At 35.3% G+C, this 22500-nt stretch overlaps 1 protein-coding gene across 1 annotated transcript in view; it reads right to left on the bottom strand.

The window, feature by feature from the left end:
• Positions 1 to 22494, bottom strand: part of BNC2 (basonuclin zinc finger protein 2) — a 328595-nt gene extending 306101 nt beyond the window's left edge. Inside the window, exon 1 of the mRNA XM_085326232.1 lies at positions 22386 to 22494. Coding sequence (XP_085182358.1) covers positions 22386 to 22388 — 3 coding nt within the window. The 5' untranslated portion in view covers positions 22389 to 22494. The remainder of the gene's footprint in view (positions 1 to 22385) is intronic.
• Positions 22495 to 22500: the final 6 nt, after the last annotated feature.

Here is a 22500-nt window from a genome sequence, read left to right as displayed (position 1 = left end):
CATTGGGAAAGGACCGCAGGAAGCCAAAATTTTGCCTCTCATACTGAACTGTTTGCCTTCCAAACAAATACTGCAAAACATAGCACTGCCAAACAGCAAGCCAAGTAACGTAAGAGATCACAAACTCTCAGCACTTAATGACTATCTGAAAAGGAATAYCTAACTCAAAAAAACATAAAAAACAGTCTTTATGATTATTGTAGCCAACRATGTTTAATGTTAAATTTTAATGATGGTAAGAAGATGTTAAGGTCCTAGATACCACACAGCACTAGAGGGTCAGACTCCGACATTCTATAGAACAGGAATGAACTACAGCATTTTATACATAATCAGGAATCCTGGATTCTAAGCATGGAATTTTTCTTCACTTAGGACCCATATTCAGTACAATGGTTAAAATACGTTCAGTTGCATATAACCATAAGACTACTATGTCTGGCAGGAAGGGGACTACGTTTACACTCAAAGTGTCTCTTTTCATGATTGATTGACTGAACAAGGTCCTACATGACTATGTATTGTAAGCTGTATCTCCACACATCTTTTTGATTACACATATACTGTGTTGTACACAGATCCTAAATTATCCAAAAGTTACAGGAAAAAAAAAATCTATGGGACAAATTGGACTGAAAGAGGAATTCCTTACTCCAGTTCCCTGCACCTTAACTGGCTGTGTGCAATTAATGTTAAATTATTGTTAAATTGTTAAATAATGTTAAATTAAATTAAATTATTATTAAATAATGTTAAATTATTAATATTATTAAAATAATGTTACTRTAGACATTAAATGAAAGCCTCAAATGGAAAAAGTCCCAAACAATTCGTATGCACCACCACCATAAAACAGGTTATAAACTTTCAACCTTAAAAATAAGCACAATAAAAAACACTATTCATAATTTAGAGCAAATTACAGTCATACTRTGTTATTTAACAATAGTCTCATAGTCTCATTGTCTTAACATAGGACAAGGAAACTGCTCTTAAACTGTGAAAGGCATCACTTTCTGTTTGGGTCATTTAAGCCTCCATAAACTATTTATATAACCTATTTCTGTAGATCGCATTGCTCTGACTATCCATTTCTTAATATCCAACTAAACTGTTACTGGTAAACATTTCTAACTACAACAAGCAATGGAAAAGAACTTTCAGCTAGAGAAGTGAGATTAACAGGAACAGTAGCTGGGTAATTCTGAGATTTAGTCCCAGGCTGTTAACTTATTTCATGTTACACTTGAGCAATTTTTGGTAATCTGAAGAACCGATGGCTTCTTCATGAAATTAAGGCCTATCATTCAAAACCTATTTTCTGAGTACTTTCATCTGAGTCTAAAGATAGCTTTCATATAACATGCAGAATACTGGGAAGAATCTCAGTAGCTGTGTTCACCCTTTCTGTATCCATTTTTTTTAACTTCAGTTTTGACACACTTATACAAAACAATCATAAAGAGTGATTGACTGAAAGTTGGAACAGTGGAGTAACAGAACCATGCTTCCAATAAATCACCTATTTGAAGTAAATCAGAGTTCAGAACAAGCACTTGAGCATTTGAGCGTGTAGAGTAGCTAAAAAGAAGGCAAATATTTGTAACTAAAACGTATGTCAGCAAAGAAAACATTTTCATGTAAAGAAACCAGAGCCTTAGCTGGTGAAAGACTGCCTAGTCCCAGTGAAGTCAATTAGACCAGGTAAGAATCTGGCTACATGTTTTAAAAGCATGCTAAAAGCTTTTTCCACATAGGATTCATAYATATTCACCTGTATATATACTGTCATATCCTGAGAATGAGACAACATGCCCAGATCAGGCATGCCCACTACTAAGAACACAGGATCATAAAGCTCTGAAAGATATAAGACAGTCTGAACAAGCTAAGCACAGATTCAAATCTCAAACAAATGGTTATTTCTGCTGAAGTTAGGAAGACAAATCTGTATTCATATTAATGAACTGACACAAAACCTGCAATAATACAAYAATTTATATTGATTTAGGGGCAGTCTTAGGGATTGTTGGACTATTTAGTTGTTGGACAACTTTTTTTTTAACTCAGCCTCATTTTAAAGCTATCGCTTTCCTCAAGTCAATGAAGACATTTGCTCAAGATTGCACCTGTTGAATTTATTACAGTTCTGTTCCCACTCACATAAATCTCAAGACTTTGGGGAAGTACTTTTTATTCAAAATAAATTCATTAGAAGATGTTCCGTATCACTAATTTGGTTTGTTCCTGCTGCCTCTTGCTTACAGACATCTGAAGTTTGCCCATCTCTCTCTCAAATCTCATCATTTATCAGAGAGAAAGCAGCTGGAGTTCAAGCCCTCCAAAATACTAAATATGAACAAGACATCATAGTCCTTTGCAGATCTTCAGAGTAAGTCTGATCACTCAAAGAACCAGATGTTTTGTTATCTCCAAATTAGGCACGGACTTTGTTTCGCACTGGGGAAGGGCTTCATCTTACCATCTATCATGTTTCTGGAATCCTTCCTCCTCAGTCCAGACAGCAACAATCATGTTTCTGAGTCTGTTCACAACAGAATTTTTGTTATTGTATTGCAAGTCTGGCAGGCATTTGTGGGAATGGGAAAAGGGAGTAAGTATTAATGGAGAGGATCAGAACCACACTCTCTGCTTGATTCACATGGTACTGATATGCATGAAATAGCATACAGCACATTTCTTTTATAAAAGCATAACCTCCCTGTATATAATGATTCTGGATAAAACATATCCATTTAGCTTCAACAAAGCTCTTGAAAAATGAAGATATATAAATGTGACGCTAGAAAACCAAAAAGAGTTACATTCAGTAATTCTGTCAGACAAGTGTTCCTTAGAGTTCTGGATAGTGATTTTTTCCAACCCTTGCAAACACACTAGGGATCTAATCATGGTGAATGCAAGTCTTCATCTATATGGGATTGTTTCCTCTTGATACAATCATAACAGATGAAAACCAGATGCTGGGGTTCTGGCTTGATGGGATTTTGTTTTTAGGGATTTTTGCACAACAAAAGTCATTCAACTTTGTGGAGCTTAAAAATGTTCTCTAACTTCCCAAGAGACATAACAGAATAATATGTTGCATACTAGCAAAAGACAACAGCACTGTCATACACACAGTTCTTTTTGTTTTTCCATGCAATTGTTTATATACATTAGAGAGACATACTCTATACACTGGCATTTATGTATAGTATATATACAAAAAATGATAAGATGCCATCAAACAGGATGCTGGATGTCTTCAATGTTTTACTCCTTTTTGTACATCCTGTAAACTACGAAAAACTGTAAAACACTTGCTTTAAAAATTGAATCAGAGAGGAGTAAAATACAAAGCAATACAAGTAACCTTCAAAAAGGGTGCAGAAACAGTGCTTGTTCTACGACATACGTCCTGTACTCAAGCAGAGCACATAGGAGATAGTTTCTGAATGTATATCAAAAGTTGTTTAGAAGCATAAATAGAGGCAGTAGGGTGATAGAAAGAAACCAGCAGCAGATTGGATTACTACTGGTAAAACAAATCTGTATGTTTACAGAAGTAGTATTTTCAAAAGGCCACTGCTGCAAGACATCCTTTAATCCTTCCAAGCTCATAACTCCAGAACCAAGACATGGAGTATGGCCACAGCTCAAAAGTCATCTCATTTCTCATTATCGGATTCATTTCTGCATTGTTTTCACATGCTTATTTTAATCAAGTGATTACTGTGCCAGTTAAACTGAATTCACTTTTCTACAGAGGATCTTGCCTGACTCTTCCCTGTCTAAGGGAAGGTAAACATCAYAAGGAGCCCCTACTTAAGTTAAAACATTTACAGCGCCTCAAAATACTTTTGGAAGTAAGGGAGAAGGATTAAAAGGAGCCTTCACCTAGGAGCCATAAGATCACTTTTGAATATTACAAATTGCTTAATATTTTTAGGGTAAGTTGTGTTAAATCCATTTTGCTGTCTCAGTAGATAACAAGTTTGGTATGCAAAAGGACTACAAGTTATTATGTAATAAGCACTATATGTTGTATACAGTTCTTAGTGTCTTCATTAATAAAAAGATTTAGACAGACTAAAGGGGCTGCAGAAAGGGCAATGATCCAGGGCATGAAGAAGACTTACAATCAAAAATCAGAATTTTTGAATGCAGTGAGCAGAGTTTGGCTGTTAACATCTAAATTTATGGGTGTCAACAGCATGCCCATGACAGATGTATTGGAGAACACATGTACTTGGTATGGAACATGAGTCTTGTAACTAGTAAACTTAAGAAAAGAAAATGCAAACACATCAGGTAAAACATTGCAAAAGAGGGACAGCAGCTTATGAAATAGTATGAAAAGGTGAAGAATACCATTACAAACAATGCCAGCACCACACAGAAACACCATCACATTCAGGAACCTTCAAAAATTACACTGGCTACAAGTTAGTAATATGAAAGAATCCTGCAGTGGAAGAGGGATGGAAAAAAAGATCACTCARGACTCTTCCCTCTAACTTTCACTGGTTGGTTTTGTCATACCTACCATACAGCTTGAGTTAGTTTGCTTTCCCCCTATGTCTTACAGAATATCAGCTATTTAAGGCATTTATTTAGTTAAAAMTGTAGTGGAGTCTTAATTCTGTTAATGCTCCAGAACATCCGTCTTCCACACCAAATGGAAGAATTTCCGATTGAGAACTGAAATTCCCAATTCCAACACTGACCAACTTCTGATACTCTTGTTGAAGTTGTAAAAAATTATGAAAATTACTTCATCAAAATGTTTTATCTGCAGTGGGGCTGGTACTGAGGAAAAAACTACAATTACTGTACTGCTTACTAAATAAACATTGCAACAGCTTAAAGAATTAAGACAGAAGGAAAAATTTTGTTTTACTTTATCACGATAATAGATATCAACTCTTTAGTTTTATATTTGAAACACTGACAATTGTAAGGTCTACCATATGGTAGCAATGACTATACAAATGTAAAGATATGTTTAGCTACGTTACAGAAAAATACATCAGGCCAGACTTTGCTCTATTGCCATGTACTTAAAAAAAATAAAAATAAAAAAATAAAAAAAATAAAAGCATTTTTTTCTTCCAAACAGCGTATCACTACTTATTTTAGATAGTTTAATAGCTTTTCACTCCTGTCAACTAGCAATTAGTTTACTGATAAAATGGTTTCCTTTATTGTCAACTGACAATTAGTTCATCAATACTGCTATAAACTGTTTCATTCTTCTTTACTGATCAACTTAGATTCTAATTCTCTATACTAAAAATCTTGACACACATTAATTGCCAGGGCTTTAAAACTTCTCTCACACAGATTCGTGGGCAAGTAGGAAGCTTTTTCAGGCAAGAGTCATTAATTTCTAAGAAATCTGAGCTTGTACTTCACACTTCAGTTCTTGTGCCAGGGAAAGGCCTCTCAGACACAAAATGAATGGAACTGAAGCAGATCAGACCATACAAACCAACAGCTCCATGGCCCTCTGCTCTGCTTGTAGTTTTGTCTTCATTGACAACTAAAATTTCCATGACCAGAAGTGAAAACTCTCATGTCAGTTTCAATCTGCTGCTGCTGCTCTGTAAACCTTAAAATAAAGCTGAAAGCAGGAAAGATGGACTTAAAAATCAGAAGTTTGTGAAGAATYAGAAAAACAGAAAGATACCATCTGGCCGAAAGAAGGCTAAAATAATCATAAAGACCCAAGAGTATTTGCTTCTAAGACACTAAAAGTAACTGAAGGATAGGGACAAAACTCTCCTTGTCCTTTACAGCAGGCAAAAAAAAGGGTATCAACCAGGAGAAGAACGAATGATACAACACATGAACTCCCTATACTGTGGTCTAGGAAAACACTCAGCCTCTTTTCTGTGTCAGCAGTTGAGTAAGATGTGCTTGTTTCTCAGATAACAACTGCCTACAACTTTCACTTCACTGCAATAACTGGCTTAATATCCTCCTAAGTGTTTCAAATCCATGGGCAAATGGAAAATTGCGGAAACAGAAGAGAAAGAAAAAGAAAAAATAGTTTAGGTTCAAACAACATAATACTTTAAAAAATGTATGTAAATTAGTCTTTCATATTGATAATATAGTCCTTTATTTATTTATTTAAGAAATGAGGATACGGAATTTTTGCAGATCGTTAAAAATATAAAATTGAATTTTAAAAATCACTTAAATATCTTGCATGCAATATAGTCAAATGTTTCCTTGCAAGCAATATTAACTGAACAGTTCTGAAACTGTACAAAACTGGAATGTGGGAGAGCATTATACTTGGCCTGGTCAGACTGACCCAGTCTTCTCCTCCACTGAACCTTCTAAAAAAACACCTATTGTGGAGAAGAAAGTTGAAGATAAAATTGCCTGACAAGACACTGGAACAGCTTAGAAAATGCATTTTGTTGTCAAAAAGTTTCAAAGTAAGTGATTTAATCCACATTAATTTTGAAGATGCCATACACAGTAACAAACTAGTCTGACAAAATCATGCTGTTTCCTGAACACAGTACTAGTAAGTTATTTAAGAAACCTCCTTTATTTGGGAAAGAAAAATACCTGAAGTTTCACATAATGAGAGAAAAGCATTTATTTCCTTACTAGACAAATTAAAAATTAGGTTTCCCTGTAGAAACTATTAGTATTAGCATAGATATATCCACTTTTCCACATTTTATCCAGTAAAGTTAAACATGTCTTTAGAAGAGATCCATTTATGACTGTTGCAGCTTTAGCAAAACACTGATATATATTCTATGAAAGTAAGAGTTTTAATGTATAACAGCAGCTATTCATGCAACTCTCATAAAAATGTGGTCTCATAATTCAACAAAGACCAAAATAAGCATCCATTTTGACAATACTGTAATCTATCGTTAGCATTAAATGCTCAGTCATAAGACTTTAATTGCAACAAGATTTGAAGTTCTGAGACTAAAGACTGGCAAGTGTTYGTTCAGCAGGCATGGACAAGGAACACATATTTTATACATGCTGGTGCATATAAGTCATTATTTGCTAACGCAGCTGTGATCACGCAAAGTAAAACTTTATACATAATCACAAGGCTCCTTTTCTCTTTCTGTGTTTACCTAGGAAAATTTATAGATATACATACATATACCTATGAATATATACAACAGAAACACAGAGGATGCTGCAAAGAAAAAAGAGGACTGCTACTTTTCCCTTTTTGCTTTGTCCTGACAAAGATGTCAGTCATCTTTTTTCTTTCCTTTTGAAAGTAAGGAACTGAAATCAGCACTGCAGCCAAATAGAACTTAACCAGGCACAGTGCAGAGACTCATACTGGGGAAGTTTTGAACGACCAAACAAAATTTGCAAAAAGTCAGTATGATAACAAGAAGCCTCCTTTTCAACCAGAGACAACAACACTTCAGAATACTGTAGTTGAAGAAAAGCAGGTTAAGTAGATTAATTACTAGCCATACAGAAATACCTTTTCCCAAAGTTTAAAACATATATACACACAGATGTCAAAAAAACCCCATGAGATGATGCACTTAAAATAGTAATATCTGTTTACAAATTCAAGTTGCTGCTTGGTGGAAACTTGATTTCTGTAACATGTCCCCAAGATACAATCTAATACTAAAATGTATCCTGCGGTAGGTCTACTTTCCAATTACTAGAAGTAAGCATACAAGGTATATAATTAGTTATGACACTGGGACAGGCATACATGTTTCAACACACACAGAGCTCTGAACAAACTTTTTGGCAGTATATGACAGAAGACTTAAATTGAGAGCTCAAAGGCAGGGTATACTGTATTAAAAAAAAAGCTCCAGCTTGAAATGTTCTCACACCAAACGATTTTTAAATGTATGAGCATACTCTACTTAAACATCCTTCATAAGCTGGAGAGAGAAAATATTGCCCTGAAGCATTAAAATGGGCTATATTACAAATTAAGAAAAAGAAACTCAATCCTTTGAATGGTTTCTTCTCTTTCAGTGAAAGGGTGTCATTCTTCCCTAAAGACTACATTATGACAAAACATTTATATAAATCAAAGGAGACTTCTTTAATGATTCAGGGCATAGGATCTTAAATCCTGGATGAAACACCAAATTCTATCAATTCTAAAATAAATTAGGCAAGGATTATACAAGTAGTACTTATCTTGGCATTAGAAAAAAAAAAGAATGTTTAGTGTCAAAGACATCAACATCCTTTAATTGAAGCCCTTGAAAGCCCCTTTAGGACTAAATTCAGAGTAAGTCAACTCTGAGTAGTTCAATTAGGTATCTCGTTTCTAAACGTTTTCACTTAAGAAACCAACCAGACACCAAACGAGATACAATGGGAATGTCCATAAGGATTAACCTTATGGTTTCACGCTAGATGAGAGAAGGAGACTCCAACTAGCTCAACCTTGCTCAGATGTATGAAAGGTTCTTATTCTGCAGTCTGCAGTACGTATAAAGAAGTACTTTTAATATTATTTTTACAACAGAAATCTCAATATATCTGTTCTCTGTAATAGTAAAGATTGAACTTGTCTCCATAAAAAAAATTCTCAGCACATAAATTCTTGGGGAAGCTACACTGAAAAGCACACCTTTAGTTAAAATAATGATAATCAATGGACTTTTCCCATCTGAGATTCATGAAGCTGATATTTCTATGAGACATAATCGTATTTTTAATGTTTTTCAAGTGTTTAGAAAACAGTTTACATGTTTCTGACACACAATCAAATCAGATACTTTAGGCTTGGTACCCGCCTTCTTAAAAGTTATGGTACAACTTTTTAATTTCACACTCTTAGATCAAATTTTTAAAAAGTCTATTTTGCCTTGACAAAATGGGTATGGCAGTGAACTTCCCCAAGGAGAAGGAAACTTCCATCAACTTAGCTAACTCTACTTAGAGAGCTGATTGATGTAGCACTGTTGGCAGAAATATTTCTTCTGTCAGCATATACCATGTCCCATCTAGACAAAGTTTGACAATAACCTTCTTTTTTACCTCTTCAAACATTTAATAAAAAAACATGGCCTTTGTTGCCTGAAAGATACTGTGCCTGTAATATCATACACCATGCTTGTATGAAGGAAGAAATAAAATTTCCAAAGACAGGGCTTCCCATGAAGAACACATAGCACAAGATTCCTCATTCTTTTTAAGCTCAAAGAGTTAGATTTTTCTTTTCTTTTTTTTTTTTCCTTCTTTTTTTTTTTTTTTTTTTTTTTTTTACAGCTGTGGCAATACAGCCTAGATGGTAGTTATGATCTAAACCATCTAAGGCTTCCTCAGTTAAAACCAGTACATTTAACACTACCCCAGAAACTTACACAGACTACAGATTAAAAAGCAGCATGTCTAAATCCCTATATAGTAGCTGGGTGGGCTATATTCACTATTAGTTCAGTTTATAAACATAGCTGGAATTGAAATAACCTAATCTTGGGAAAGAAAGAAACAAAGCTGACAGCATCTGAGTACACCTCCAAAAATATCAACCTATGTTAGTCTTGCCTAAACCAGACCTTCTTCAAAAACTAGACCCCTACTTACCTCAGTCTTGCAAATATACAAAAATAGAACATATAGAAAATTAGCTTCAAATAAAAGAGAAGGCAAGGCAGCATCTTGCATTCTTTGTGGCACTGATCCTGTATGCAAAAGGCACTTGTGTATTTCAAGTGCTGTAAATAAGTAATAGAGTAACATTAGTATGAATAAATATAGAGATATTATAATTCAGTGCACTCAAGGCTAACAATCCACCTCAGAACAACAAATAGTCATATAGGGCTCTTGGTGCACATGGAATTGATCATCCAAATAAAGGTTAACCATAGATTTTGCCCTATTTAAGACAGACTTATATTCTGAGAATATTACAATATACCCTGGTATTACATTACTACCTGCATTCCCACTCTTTATAGTGAACATATATATGTATATATATGTATGACTACATGCTACAGATAAGAATATTAAGCATTTACATTTACAGATAGGTATTCAGTATTTTTCCTTCTGCACTATTACTTGCAAATAAAATTTCCCCCTCCTTTCAGGTCTGACCAGTCAGTATTTTAAAAGGATGTTTGGACTTCTTTTCCGGACAATGCTTTTTTTCAGTTTTATGAGGTTTTGGATAACCAGCATACTGACTCAGACACTATTCATGCAGTGGCTGTCTGTAGCATGAGACATTATAAAACAGGTCTTGGATATTTGTCATGATTCAAGTTCTCATGATCCCTTCAGACCAAAGTGTTAATACCACTGCACAGCCATTTTCCACCTCTGCTAACTAAAGAGGGACACTAAGCTCATGAAAGCCAATGGCAAAATGCCCATGTACTATAGACAACTACATAAACAGGACACCAGAAGGTGATCAGGAGGCAGATGCACAATATATCAGGTAGCTTGCAGTACGTGATGTAGCTTTCCCCAAACTGAATGTGAAGTAAATGACACACAAACATGACAGAGCAAATTATCTGACAAGCTGTAAATCTTCACTATAAGTAACCTTGCAGTAACACCCTTAGGTAGCTATACTTGTAAGAATTAAGAACTGATAAAGTACAACCCTACTTTTTTGGAAGTCAGTGTGAGATTTGCATTAACTGCTTTGACGAGAGAAAATCCATTCCATCAGCTCATTTCAAATAAACTGCAAATTAAAGTTCACTCTCCATCCAAAACTGCCACATAACGTCCCTTGTTTCTAGTTAAGAAAGCTCCTAGAATGCAATCTGAGTGTGGCCTATGATTCAGGTTTGTAAAACGTTTTCTTGACATTCTGGGATGAAATTTCAATACACTGTATACTAAAGAGTTTTTAATTATCAATGGCCACCAGTGAGTATAGTGCAAACCTTCTAACAAACAAACAAATAAAAAACAAACAAAAAAACAGGATTTCCATATAAAACTATTCAATGGCTCATATCCACAAACTTCCACCTTCCCTGAAATTGTGCCTGTTTATGGAGCTCCACCACTCCGCACACCTCATTATGTGACTGGTAACACCACAATTACACGAATGGCAGTAAATGATGTTATTTACTAAACATAAATTGATTTCTATTGAGTTTCCATCAACCTTCACGTAACTTCTGAAGTTTTCTATACTTTTTACTACACCAGCACTGCCTTTTGCAAACACCTAATACCTCCTATTATTTAACAGGTAGTCTCAGTTATAAATAGTCATTTTCCAAGACTATCTTAGTAGAATACTATCCTATCCTACTATCTATATCTTATCCTATTCCAAGACTATCTGCTCAGTTCTGAGGGTCTTTTTACAGCAAGTACAGAGATACTTTCTCTAACGTAAAAATAATTAATTGAGCCTCCATATCGTGCAAACATTCCTGTGATAATATAATCACAATACTTTTCAATGTACATTTAAAAAGTAGTAGATTGAAAGATAAATGGACTGAATAGCCTGTCATGCTACGTAGGAAAAGGCCAACCCATTTTTCGTAAACCTTTTTTTGTAATGTATGACAAAAGGCATAGTGTCAGCTACACCTTTCTACAATATTGTCCTCATTAATGGAAGTCACTCTGTCTTCTAAAATGAGGGAAGATTTCTTATTTATAAGAAAATTTATTTTTTTAAGTCATTCTTCTATAAATTCAATCCTGCAGACCTTTTCTAGGCAATATACCTGCAAGAGCTGGCATACTCATCTTCAATTCCCAGAATTAGAGAGGTTATCAGAGACTTGATTGTTAACAGCTCTCATTATTATTACTGTAATATATTTATAAGACACAGGTCCAATAACAGCTTTGATTTCAATAATGTTTACAGGACCTTATTGAAATCACAGAACAAGGCAACAAATATATCTCAATAGAAGCAGTAGACCATATAAGAATGTTGAGGAAGAGGCTTTACAATACACAGAGCAGGTATGAAGGCAGAAGAACATGGAAGATAAAATATGAAATACAAAAAAAGAAATCAATAATTTCCTAAAATACTCTCTTAAGATTAAAAAGTAGGAGCAAATTTGGCTTTCTTTCTAGTGGTGCACTTATTTTCACATTTTAGGATTGATTTATTTCTTGCTTTTAGTCAAGAAACAGAATTGCCCCAAATGCTTTCTAGGTAATATAAATACCTGTCTTAAAAAAAAATAGATACATACATAGACATAAAATATGTATGTATGCTATTATATGTATCTGTATGAATATAATAACATAGCTTGCATGTGTATAGCATAACAGATTGTGTATGTATAGCTATATATATACACATACCACAGGAAAGTTGCAGCAGAATTTCTAGAAAAGCTTTTCCTTACAGGATGTTTGTAGTTCACTTTGCCATATATGCCAGTGATACATTAAAAAAAACTCCACATATTAAATTAAAATCATTCTTGTATGTCCAAAATGCAACATACATAYTTTGCTCTTATCACAAAATTAAACATATGTTGCTTTGTTATAAATTTATTACCGCAAGAGCAGCAAACAATTCTTAAAATACATTACTTTTAAAGTTGAAGTCCAAAGGTGGATAGTTTTATCATATCATATTCATCAGGCTTAAGAACCTGACAACGAGGACAAGAACAGGTCTCTCAACTTCATCACTTCAGCCCAGTTTTTGTGTTACAACACTTCTCCCATGTATGATCAGACCCTCAGGATTCTGGCAACAGCTCCAAAAGAAGAGTGATTTCTGACCCTCAGTGCTTGACAACATGGAGATTGGAACTGTCTGTATGCTCCACAGGTTTATCTAACATGCTCGCAAGCCCTCCATGTGGCCCAGTGACTTTTAAGTGCTGCATAAAACTCGCACATTACCCAACACTCATTCCATCATACTACCCACTACTTGTGAACCATTTAACAGGAAGAGTGCTATAAAAGTCCTCATGCAGGTGTCATGAGAGACAGGAAAGGTTACAGATTAGGAGAGGCCCTCTTGCCCTACTGCTGTGGTGACTAGAGAGATCTCATCCTATTTCACAGTCAGAATTGCCCACCTCTTTCTCTGCCACCACCAGCATCACAAGGATTTTTTTCTTTTAATCAAAAAGCCACTACAAGAGTATTCACAACAGCTATCTGTTAACAGTACATGGTGATGAGCTCCTTGCCATTTTCTGACCCCCAAACCCAATCAAATGGACCACAATGAACAAAGCAGCTCCATCACTGCTACCCTCACTGCCAGCAGCATTCCAGCCAGCAACCAAAAGGGATGCATTCCTGCATCCGCTCTGAAAGCCCACTCAGCATYGGGAGAACTTTTTGCTTATGGTATAATAATTTGATACTCTAAACCATTTAAATATTAACTTATAAGCAAGGTTCACAGCTGATATGCAAAACAGTACAAGCTACATACGGATAACAGGAGTAGGAACATAACTTACACTCTGAAGGCAAAAGTTGAAAAAGTGCAGTTTAAATAGATACTTCTAAATCACACATCACTTATGTGCTATTACTTTTTGTTCCTACTTAACTTTCTTGCTGATTGTCTTACCATATGAATTACATCATCTCAGGCTTAAATTTCTTTAGAAGCCTTTAGTAACATACCTCATGTAATTTCATATATTGCTTTTTGGTATTTGCACAAAAGCATGGAGAAAATTTGAATGTCAGTTTGTGTACTTAAGAATAAAAATTCCTTAGCCTCTTTAATTTGCTTTTATAATCATTTATTCAACTGTCCTGTGGAATCATTTATTTTGATCAGATATGTTGTATGGTACAATCAGAAGCAGGGTGTCCTCAAACATAAACCCACTTAAAGTGCAGTTGGTAACCAAAATATGGTCATGACCTGCTACAGTACTAGCAGAAACTTCTAAGTTTTTACTAATGCAATTTTTACTAATTCTTATCATTTTCAGGAAAACTGCAAAATTTTCCAGTGCTGTTGCCTAGCATTCTGCTTGGAATCTCATTCTGGAAAGTTAGGTAACATCAGGAGGCTTTTAGAAACATGTAATTGGCATCAGATCAGTATAAAAAACACTGCCTAATTGTACTGTAGACTGTGTATTACTGTACAGAATAAAGGTAACTGTTTAAAACATACAAATGAGACATAAGCTTATTTGATTAGTATTAGGAACATACTAGTTGCTTTCACAATAAGGTGAATAACTTACTTTTTCACAGTAAGGTGAATAAAACGCACAGCGCTGCACAAAGCCAGYAGAGTTAGGACAGTAACAGTCTTATCAAAAGAACTACAAAAGTAATTGAATTGCAAAATCAATAAGAATTGACATGTATTAACAGTAAAAGCAAAAAAAATAGAGCTTCTTAGTTCAAAAATGACACTTATAAGGGCTCTTAAATTAGTTTATCTTACCTTTTTTATAATTCAATTCAATTTCAAAGTAGCTCTACTGCAAAAATCACCAGGCAAGTTGCAGTAAAGAAAAGTGGTTCATCATGCTGAGCACATCCTTCTAAATGTCAAATGCTACATTTCAACATGAAAATTTATTTGATTCCTAACTGGTCCTTTCATCTTTGATTTGGAAACCATGTAGTAAGTTTTAAATTCATCAAAGCTAATATCAGTCTAGTAATGAAACGATGTTTAAAACTAAGTAGGCAATACTACATTTGTTCCAGCTCATGTCTGAAGATTTTTGTTCCATTTAAATATTTGTCTAAATCTACTCACAAAATGTAACAGCTTTTTTTTTTTTTAATTTGAAGAAAGATGGAATTCAGTATCAGAGGTATACACATTTGCAATGTTTGCACAAGAAGAATAAAAGATTATTTTTGTTAAATTTTCTCTCAAAAACTTATTTCTATAGTTGACTATTATATTGCTGGTCCATTTGCCTTCCGTGCTCTGAACTAAAGCAAAATAATGCAGCCATGCTTCATTTCCCTCCTACTGGAATTGTGAAGAAAAAACATAAAGGCTGGAATCCCTGTTAGTAAATGATGACCACTGACATTTTTTGAAGAAAAATCTAAACAGTGCATCTGAAAAGAGGAAATTGTAAGAAATAAAATTTATCATATTAAAAATCTTCACAGAATGTCAGAAAAACAGTGCTGAAGAGCTGACTAGATTTTATTCAGTAGTTTCACACATCTAACTCCACTGATTTTAGTGGCTTTATTCTCAGTTTCAATTGAGGTATGAATAGGACCAGTATCAGGCTAATGGGATCTGTTCAATCATAATTTAACTTTAAGCCTGCAGCAAAAATAAGGCTATTTCTGTTTTAACTTAAATGTGCTTAAGGATGTTATATGAAGTTATGTATCACATTGTTGTAATACTACTAATAAAAATGTGATTAAGATATATTCTAAGAGATCAACTATGGAGAGGTCAGGAAGAAGCATCTATTTTTCCTAAAGCTCAGTGTTTAAATTGGTTTGGTAAATAGGGTACGTAAGATGAGCCTCACAGGAACTTCGAAAGTAAAATATATGTGAATCTCTACTCCACAGGACTAAATGGGAGATGTGCCTCAGCAGAATGATGGATCAGTCCCGTAATTAATTGTCATGCCTTTTCATATTGTTTGGGGTGCCAAAGACAGAAGAAACTACTTAGATGCACCTAAAGGTTCTCAGTCAAATTTATTGCTCAGACAAGACCAATAATGTCAATGCTTTTACAACACCTAGAGTGAATTTGGAGCTTTCCTAATAGGAGTATTTTTAAAGACATTTGTAAGGCCTCTTTGTAGAATTTTTCAAGTTAATTTGTATAGGTAACAGCTTTTTATCTCAGTCAAAAAATGAAGAAAACAGAAAAAAGAGTCATATAGTATATTTTGGAGAGCTACTTCAAATACACCTTACCACTAACAGCTTAAAAAAGAAAGTCAATACGTCCCTCAGTCATAGAAAACATTTTTTTTTCCTGGTAAATGGAACTTAAACGAAACTAATGTGATTGACAAGTACCTCACAAGCAAGCCTTGGCAACACTTAATGTAAGTCCATCTCTTTAGCCTTTTAAGAAAAATTCCTTCACAACTGTTTGTCTTTGCAATAACTCCTACAAAGCTCATTAGTGCCAGCCTTGGACTATCCCCCATGTTGTGCATTTATCCCTGGGATGCATTATCAACATGTGGCACATGTCCTTGACATGCACAGAAGAGTTGCACCCCAGGATAGCAGCATGCATGACAATAGTGTTGACTCTTACTCCTTTATGGTTGCTGGGATGTAACCGAGAAATCTAATAACTGTGACAGTAGGCCTTTAGGTTTTTCCTTGCCTTTCCAGACAGTGAAGCTGCACAGACACTAATGAAAGGTTAAATGAATAGGAATAGCTGACAAGAGGTACAATAAAGAAGGGGCTTGGTAATCCACAGACACTGAGCAGAGATCCTTGGCTCAAGCAGAGAAAGGACAGCACATCGTCAAGTCACAATATTTAAAACAGCTTGCTATACACAGAGGCTTTTGTGTCTGGGTACATGTCTGGCTTTGGAAGAAAAAAAGATACTGAAAAGAAATTTCAGCATGGGGCACTTTGGCAAATGTCAGGTCACAATAAGGGAAAAATGTTTTTTGTTTGCTCTTACATCTTTGTACTGAACATTAAAACATTATAAAGCACTGACTGAAAATACAAATCACAAGTTTCAGACTAATACATATTTGACAAATATGATAAAGCTGCAACACTAATTCAGTATGATTCCTGACAGTATGATGGGTGTTGTACATACACTCAGTTTCATTTACAGCTGATAACTGTTCACAATATTCGTTGTATGCTGTCTGAAACTTTCCCCATAGCCAACGAATTCTAACAGGCCTAGTATCTTACGTTTTATATACAGCATAACTGTAGACCTAAGCAATTGTAATACTTTGCGAAAACACAGTTAAACTTCCAGACAGTGCATCAGATCATAGTGACTTAAAAACTTTTAAATGGTTAGTTACAGTATTTGGATTTCTTTTTTCTCATGATTTATTAATCAACCTTATAGACATTCTGGTTTTAATAATTAAAAAATAATTGCAATGACTTACTTTAGAACATCTCTAGCTTTTTATTATTTTCTAATGAAACTGATTTAAGTATATAGTAGAACATTCTAACCCCATGAAAAGATTTTGAACATGCCAACAAAAAAAAAACCAAAAAGACCTCTCTAAAGTAACAAATCAGAAACAAATCTGATTAAGTTACCTGAATTTGTGGTTTGTTACTTAAAGTATTCCAACAGAGAAGTACTGAAATAGATTTGACAGATGAAAAGAATCCTCCCTCAACAACTTTGATTTACCTGAAATAAGAAAAAAGTATTTGTCTTCCTCTGTACCTAGAGTATAAATATACATATTTATAACATGTGGTGAGAGTACTATGAAAAGATTCTAAAATGAGAGAACCTCTTTGAACAACTGCATTAAATTACAGCAGAACTCCTGAGTATACTAAGATTCTAATAATCAACAAATAAAGGCTTTTACTAGCAAGGAACATAATGAGAGCTACTGTGCAAGAGATAAAGGAGACAAATCTGGCAGTTTATCTCGCTGGATTATATCATTTACTTAAATGGTAAATAAGTTTGTCCAAAGTAATGCTTGTAAAACCTACCATATAACTATTAAGCAGCAATTATGATCAATGCATTTTTAGAACAAACATGCCAGAAATGAGGTGGGATGAAACCGACACAGAATATGAGGTTTAATCAAAAGCTTTTTATTAAACTGTGTTAAACGCTATTTCTCTAAATGAAACAAGAATTCCTGAACAGATTAGAAAGTAATCTGTATTTCCAAAATGACAGATATATTCTATTTGTGTTTCACATTTTACATGGAGCTTTTTGTATTTCCAAGAATGAACAATTTCTTCCTAACACATATTAATAGTGTTCATTAAGCCAAAAGAACTATGCCAACCCACAGACTAAAAATCAGAAATCTTTCACTAAAAATTACTCAGTAAAAAATGGCTTAGACTTCTGGTGATAGTGTCCAGTCTGCAAAAGGAGACAGGACTTTAACAGAAACGCCCATCTTTAGGAGAAAAAAATATTTTTTTTATATATAAAACCTACTCAATTTTGAAACATTTTAGCTGAAGTTGTTTTAATGTAATTACTTTGTTGTTGGGCATTTTTGTTTTGTTTGAAATTGCTGAGAGCTGTAGTCAGCTGCAAATCCCATTTATATATATGAACATCTAACATAAAATAAACCATCTTAAAGCCTAAATGCTAAATCTTTGGCTCTGAAAAGAAGTTAGTAATCACCATTCCCTTATTCAAAATATTTTCCCCTCTTTTTACCTTAGGCATATCTAATAAAATCATGAAGCTCCCTCTAGCTCTGCAGAGCTAGATGACCAATGATCCTTTACAGCTCCTTCTCATTTTCAAAAGCAATACTGAGAGAGAATGAGAGCAGTATTTTTCTTACATAATAAGTGTTCCTGTTTTCATTCAACAGTGTTTTCAATTCTACAACTTGCAAGGACATGGGTAATATGTGAAAACATCTGCTATGAAATACATAAAGTTAAATATTGCTTATTATTGTGCAGCAAACTAAAGACCCTCTTAATCATTTCCAACTTGCACTTTATTTACAAAAATCTAGCTTGAAATCTTACATTGTTTGACAAGCAAGCCATCTCTGTATTTAAACACACACGCGCATGCACACACACACATACATTCTGCTTTTCAATTACAACGTGCAAAATAAAAGAAAGAATGATAGGTAATACCGTAACGCCATTTAGAACCCAGATTTCAAAAACAGTGCATCTTAGTTCGAAAACCAATTTGTTTGCGTACACCAGTATTCCAGAAAACTAGTAATGCCAGTGGTAATTTGCTGACTGTATTTTCACCTACCATAATATTTACACATACCATTTGTAATGGCTTTTATTGTTTAATCTCCTCTGCATTTCAGTATTGGATACTATGGAATTACAGTTATTTAGCAGGCTATAAATAATGTAGTTGGCGTGTGCAATTGATATTTAAAATGTCTTACGACAACTGTAAAAGCCTCATTACAGACTAGCAAATCATTTCTAACAAGCAAGTTCAACTGACAAATACCAAAGCAAACCTGCAGTCTACACTGCCAGGATGTTTGTTTTATTTAAAGGATATACATTTAATACAGTGTGCAATGGACCATCCAGACAAATTATAAAGTAAGTAAGTAGACTCCCAAAGTAATATGGCTATTTTGAAGTTTTCTTAAAAAAAAAACTAAAAGAGAAAAAAACGTTAACGACAGTGAGAATAGCTTACTTTCCCCTCCCCCCCCTTTATGAGCTAGTGTCCAATTTCTTCATTTCTGAACAGCTGTATTATCCAACTTAAGTTGCTCTGCTAATTTCAGTCCCACAAGGACTAACTTGGAAGGCAAAAAAATACTAGAAAAGATCAATTTGCTGGGAAAGATCAAATGAGAAAACTGTGGGGACAGCACCAGGTCAGAGTGTGAAGAACTAAGCAGACCTGTTCTTCATTAACTTAAGCTCTCTTGGGACGTCACACACTACCTGTCCATGGGCTTATTGAACCGCCTAACCCTCATCTCTGTACCATTCTTCTGGGCCCAAGTGAATCATATCCTGCTGCTGACAAGTTAGCAAGGGACTGCGGCTGCAACATGAAAGTACTTTTTCTTTCTTGTCTAAATCAGGCAGATTTTTGAAAAGACGACACAGCATTGACTCGTGACATGGCAAGATGAAATGAGAGGTCTGGGCTGGTCTTGGAGCTGTGCAGATAAAAGTAATCAAATGACACTCCTGGAATGCAAATTGGCATTCTTGACTGCAGCAGTTGCACAACCATGAAACATCTCTGACAGCAAGCAAGATTAGGACAAAATGTTATGTAAAGCACTGAACTCAAAAACTCACTAGAAAATTCAAACTGTAACACTTACATTTTAATAAAGTAATAGTCATCTCTGCTTTTGTCTGTTCCTTTACTTTGTTTAATGTTATTGCAGATCTGTCTTTCATATATACCTCAAGAATTAAAATTCAATGTGAATAAAAACATGTATCTGATACATTTTTTTCCCCTAAAATGTTACAGTATTACATTTTTACAAAGTAAGATTCTCTGTGTAAGAAGTGTGCTTATGGAACGCTTTCATGTCTCAAGTCTTAAAAGGAGTTTACAACTTCGCTCGTAACAAATTAGCGTACAGTTTACATTTATATTTTTCTCCATCTGGATCAGGTACAGATGGATCTTTTGAAATATTTAGTAAGTGAATTTTAAATTTCACGCGCTTTAGGAATTTAAAGCAGAACATACATGCAGCTAGATGGTTCGTTAATACTGGACAGCTTAAAATGAAACTAGTGTATCAGAGAGCTCATATGCCCCATTAAATTTCAGATTAAAAATTCCTGCAATTTTTAAGGGCAAGGAAAGTTCCACATACTTTTACAGGAACTTGGTATTCTTGTGCAGATCTGCTGATCAGGCTTATTAAATATTACTGTCTGAAATGAACTCAATAATTAAACTGTGTGAGCATTTGCACTTTGAAACTGTGACAAAAACGCTACCTGGTTTTAAAAGTAATTCCTGTCTATAGAAAAGGGTGATAAAACAGAGGGGAGATGGAAGATAATGTAATAAGAAATAAAAGCCCACTCTTATCTAAAAACATTTCAACAACTGCTATGCACAGCTAACATACAGGTTAAGAAAAGAAATGTGTAATACCCTGCTTTGACTTCTTACTTAAAAATAGCTTCAAACCATTTTAACTGTCAGCCAGACACACACACAAAAAAGACACTCATTGCCACTTTAATCCTGGGTACACCGGATTATTGCATGATGTCTTTTGTGCATCAATTTTACAACAGCTTGACTCTAGGGTAAATGGGAACCATCATAAATCGCATGCTGCTTTCAAAACCACTTTAATTTCTGTCAGCGTTACTGTAACCACAGTCTTGGGCACATGCTGCTTTTTCCCCCTCCCAACCCTCTTTTTTTTTTTTTTTTTTTTTTTTTTTATTGTTGCCTACATTTGACAGTTGCATCTCCTACACTCCAATTGCGGCTTTGATCACTGAAACAAGACATGTCATGTTAGAGAAAGGAGGGAAAAATACCAGCCTTCCATCTCAAGCTCTCCTTTTATTCACACACAGACATACACTCTATCTATGGTTTGTGTGCAATACACACACATGCACACACATATATATGCATATACGTGTGTGTGTGTGTGCACACATACGGATCTGCATGGCACATGAGACAAATGTATCACAACCCTGAAATGAGGTGACAAAAGCAGACTGAAAGCAAGGCAGTGGTCAAACAGCAATTCAAAATATACCACTTCATTGAATATGGTCTGATTACTGTTCATCACTAACTGAGCTTACTATCGTTGTTAACATGAGCAGTTAGAGTTAAGCATGTAGGTGCAGTCATGGCTCTGTAAACGTGCTTACTCTTTACAGCTGTTTAACCTATCTTCACATCAAAGCCCAGTCAAGACTTCAGCCAAATGGGGTCCTCAGTCACTTCGTTTTCTAATTTTCAAACTAAGAGATCGTGAAATCCCTAAGCTTGCTTTGCAAAAATCCGGTTGTAAAGGAGACGTGCATTTGTGCAGCACACGAAATATCCAGCAAAAACTTGCTTAAAGTTTTTTTTTTTTTTTTTGGGGGGGGGGGGGATTCCCTCCGTCCCTTTTACGGTCAGCGCATCGACACAGCCCTGCAAGCCCTGCTAACAACCGCTGATGGGAGAGGTGCGGACTGCAAGCACATGCAGGAGAAAAAGCAAAGAGTGACTGAGGGAAGGTGGATTTACACGTCGGTCTCGCTGCCTCAGGCGCTGTTCCACACGCAAACACACAGCTCCTTCCCCCACTCTCAAAGGTTACCTTTACATTGTGCGCAAACCTTACTTATTTCCGAGCAGAAGGTGGTGTCCAAAAACAGATCAGACCACCGTTATGTCCAGCTCAACCCCACTCCACCTCCTCTCGCCCTCCCTCCACACACACATTTTAAAAACTAGCCCCTCATCTTTAGTGGAGGGAAGGAGGCGGTAAAACGCATGTGGCCATCCCATTTCAACCCCCCAAACTCGATGAAAGTTTAGCACAGCCTCTCCGTCATTTTTTTTTCTCTTTTCCCCAATCCAAACAGCACAGAACTGATTTATTTATTTATTATCCTCCTCCTTCTCCTTGCCCGGCTGCTTGTTTATTTGACGGCTGAAACACACCGGATAAGCGAGCAGGGCTGCTTGTGTTACTGCACAATTTATTAATCAAATCAAACCCAAGTAAAGGCTAGAAGGAAAACACGAAAGGCTGCTGGAAACTTCTTACCATCTCTGCATGCTGGTTGTCAAGTGCACCCCCTGTCTCTCGATCTCCTCTCAGCGGCAGTGCCTGCACCCTTCCTTTTGCCTCTGGGCTCTCAGCGCCTCTCTCTCCTTCCTCC

Source organism: Rhea americana, unplaced genomic scaffold (assembly GCF_003343005.1).
Source record: "Rhea americana isolate MKP2758 unplaced genomic scaffold, rheAme1 scaffold_129, whole genome shotgun sequence".
In the NCBI taxonomy this organism is placed as follows: Eukaryota; Metazoa; Chordata; class Aves; order Rheiformes; family Rheidae; genus Rhea; species Rhea americana.
The sequence above is the reverse complement of the archived record's forward strand: the minus strand, read 5'-3'. Positions and strand labels throughout refer to the sequence as shown.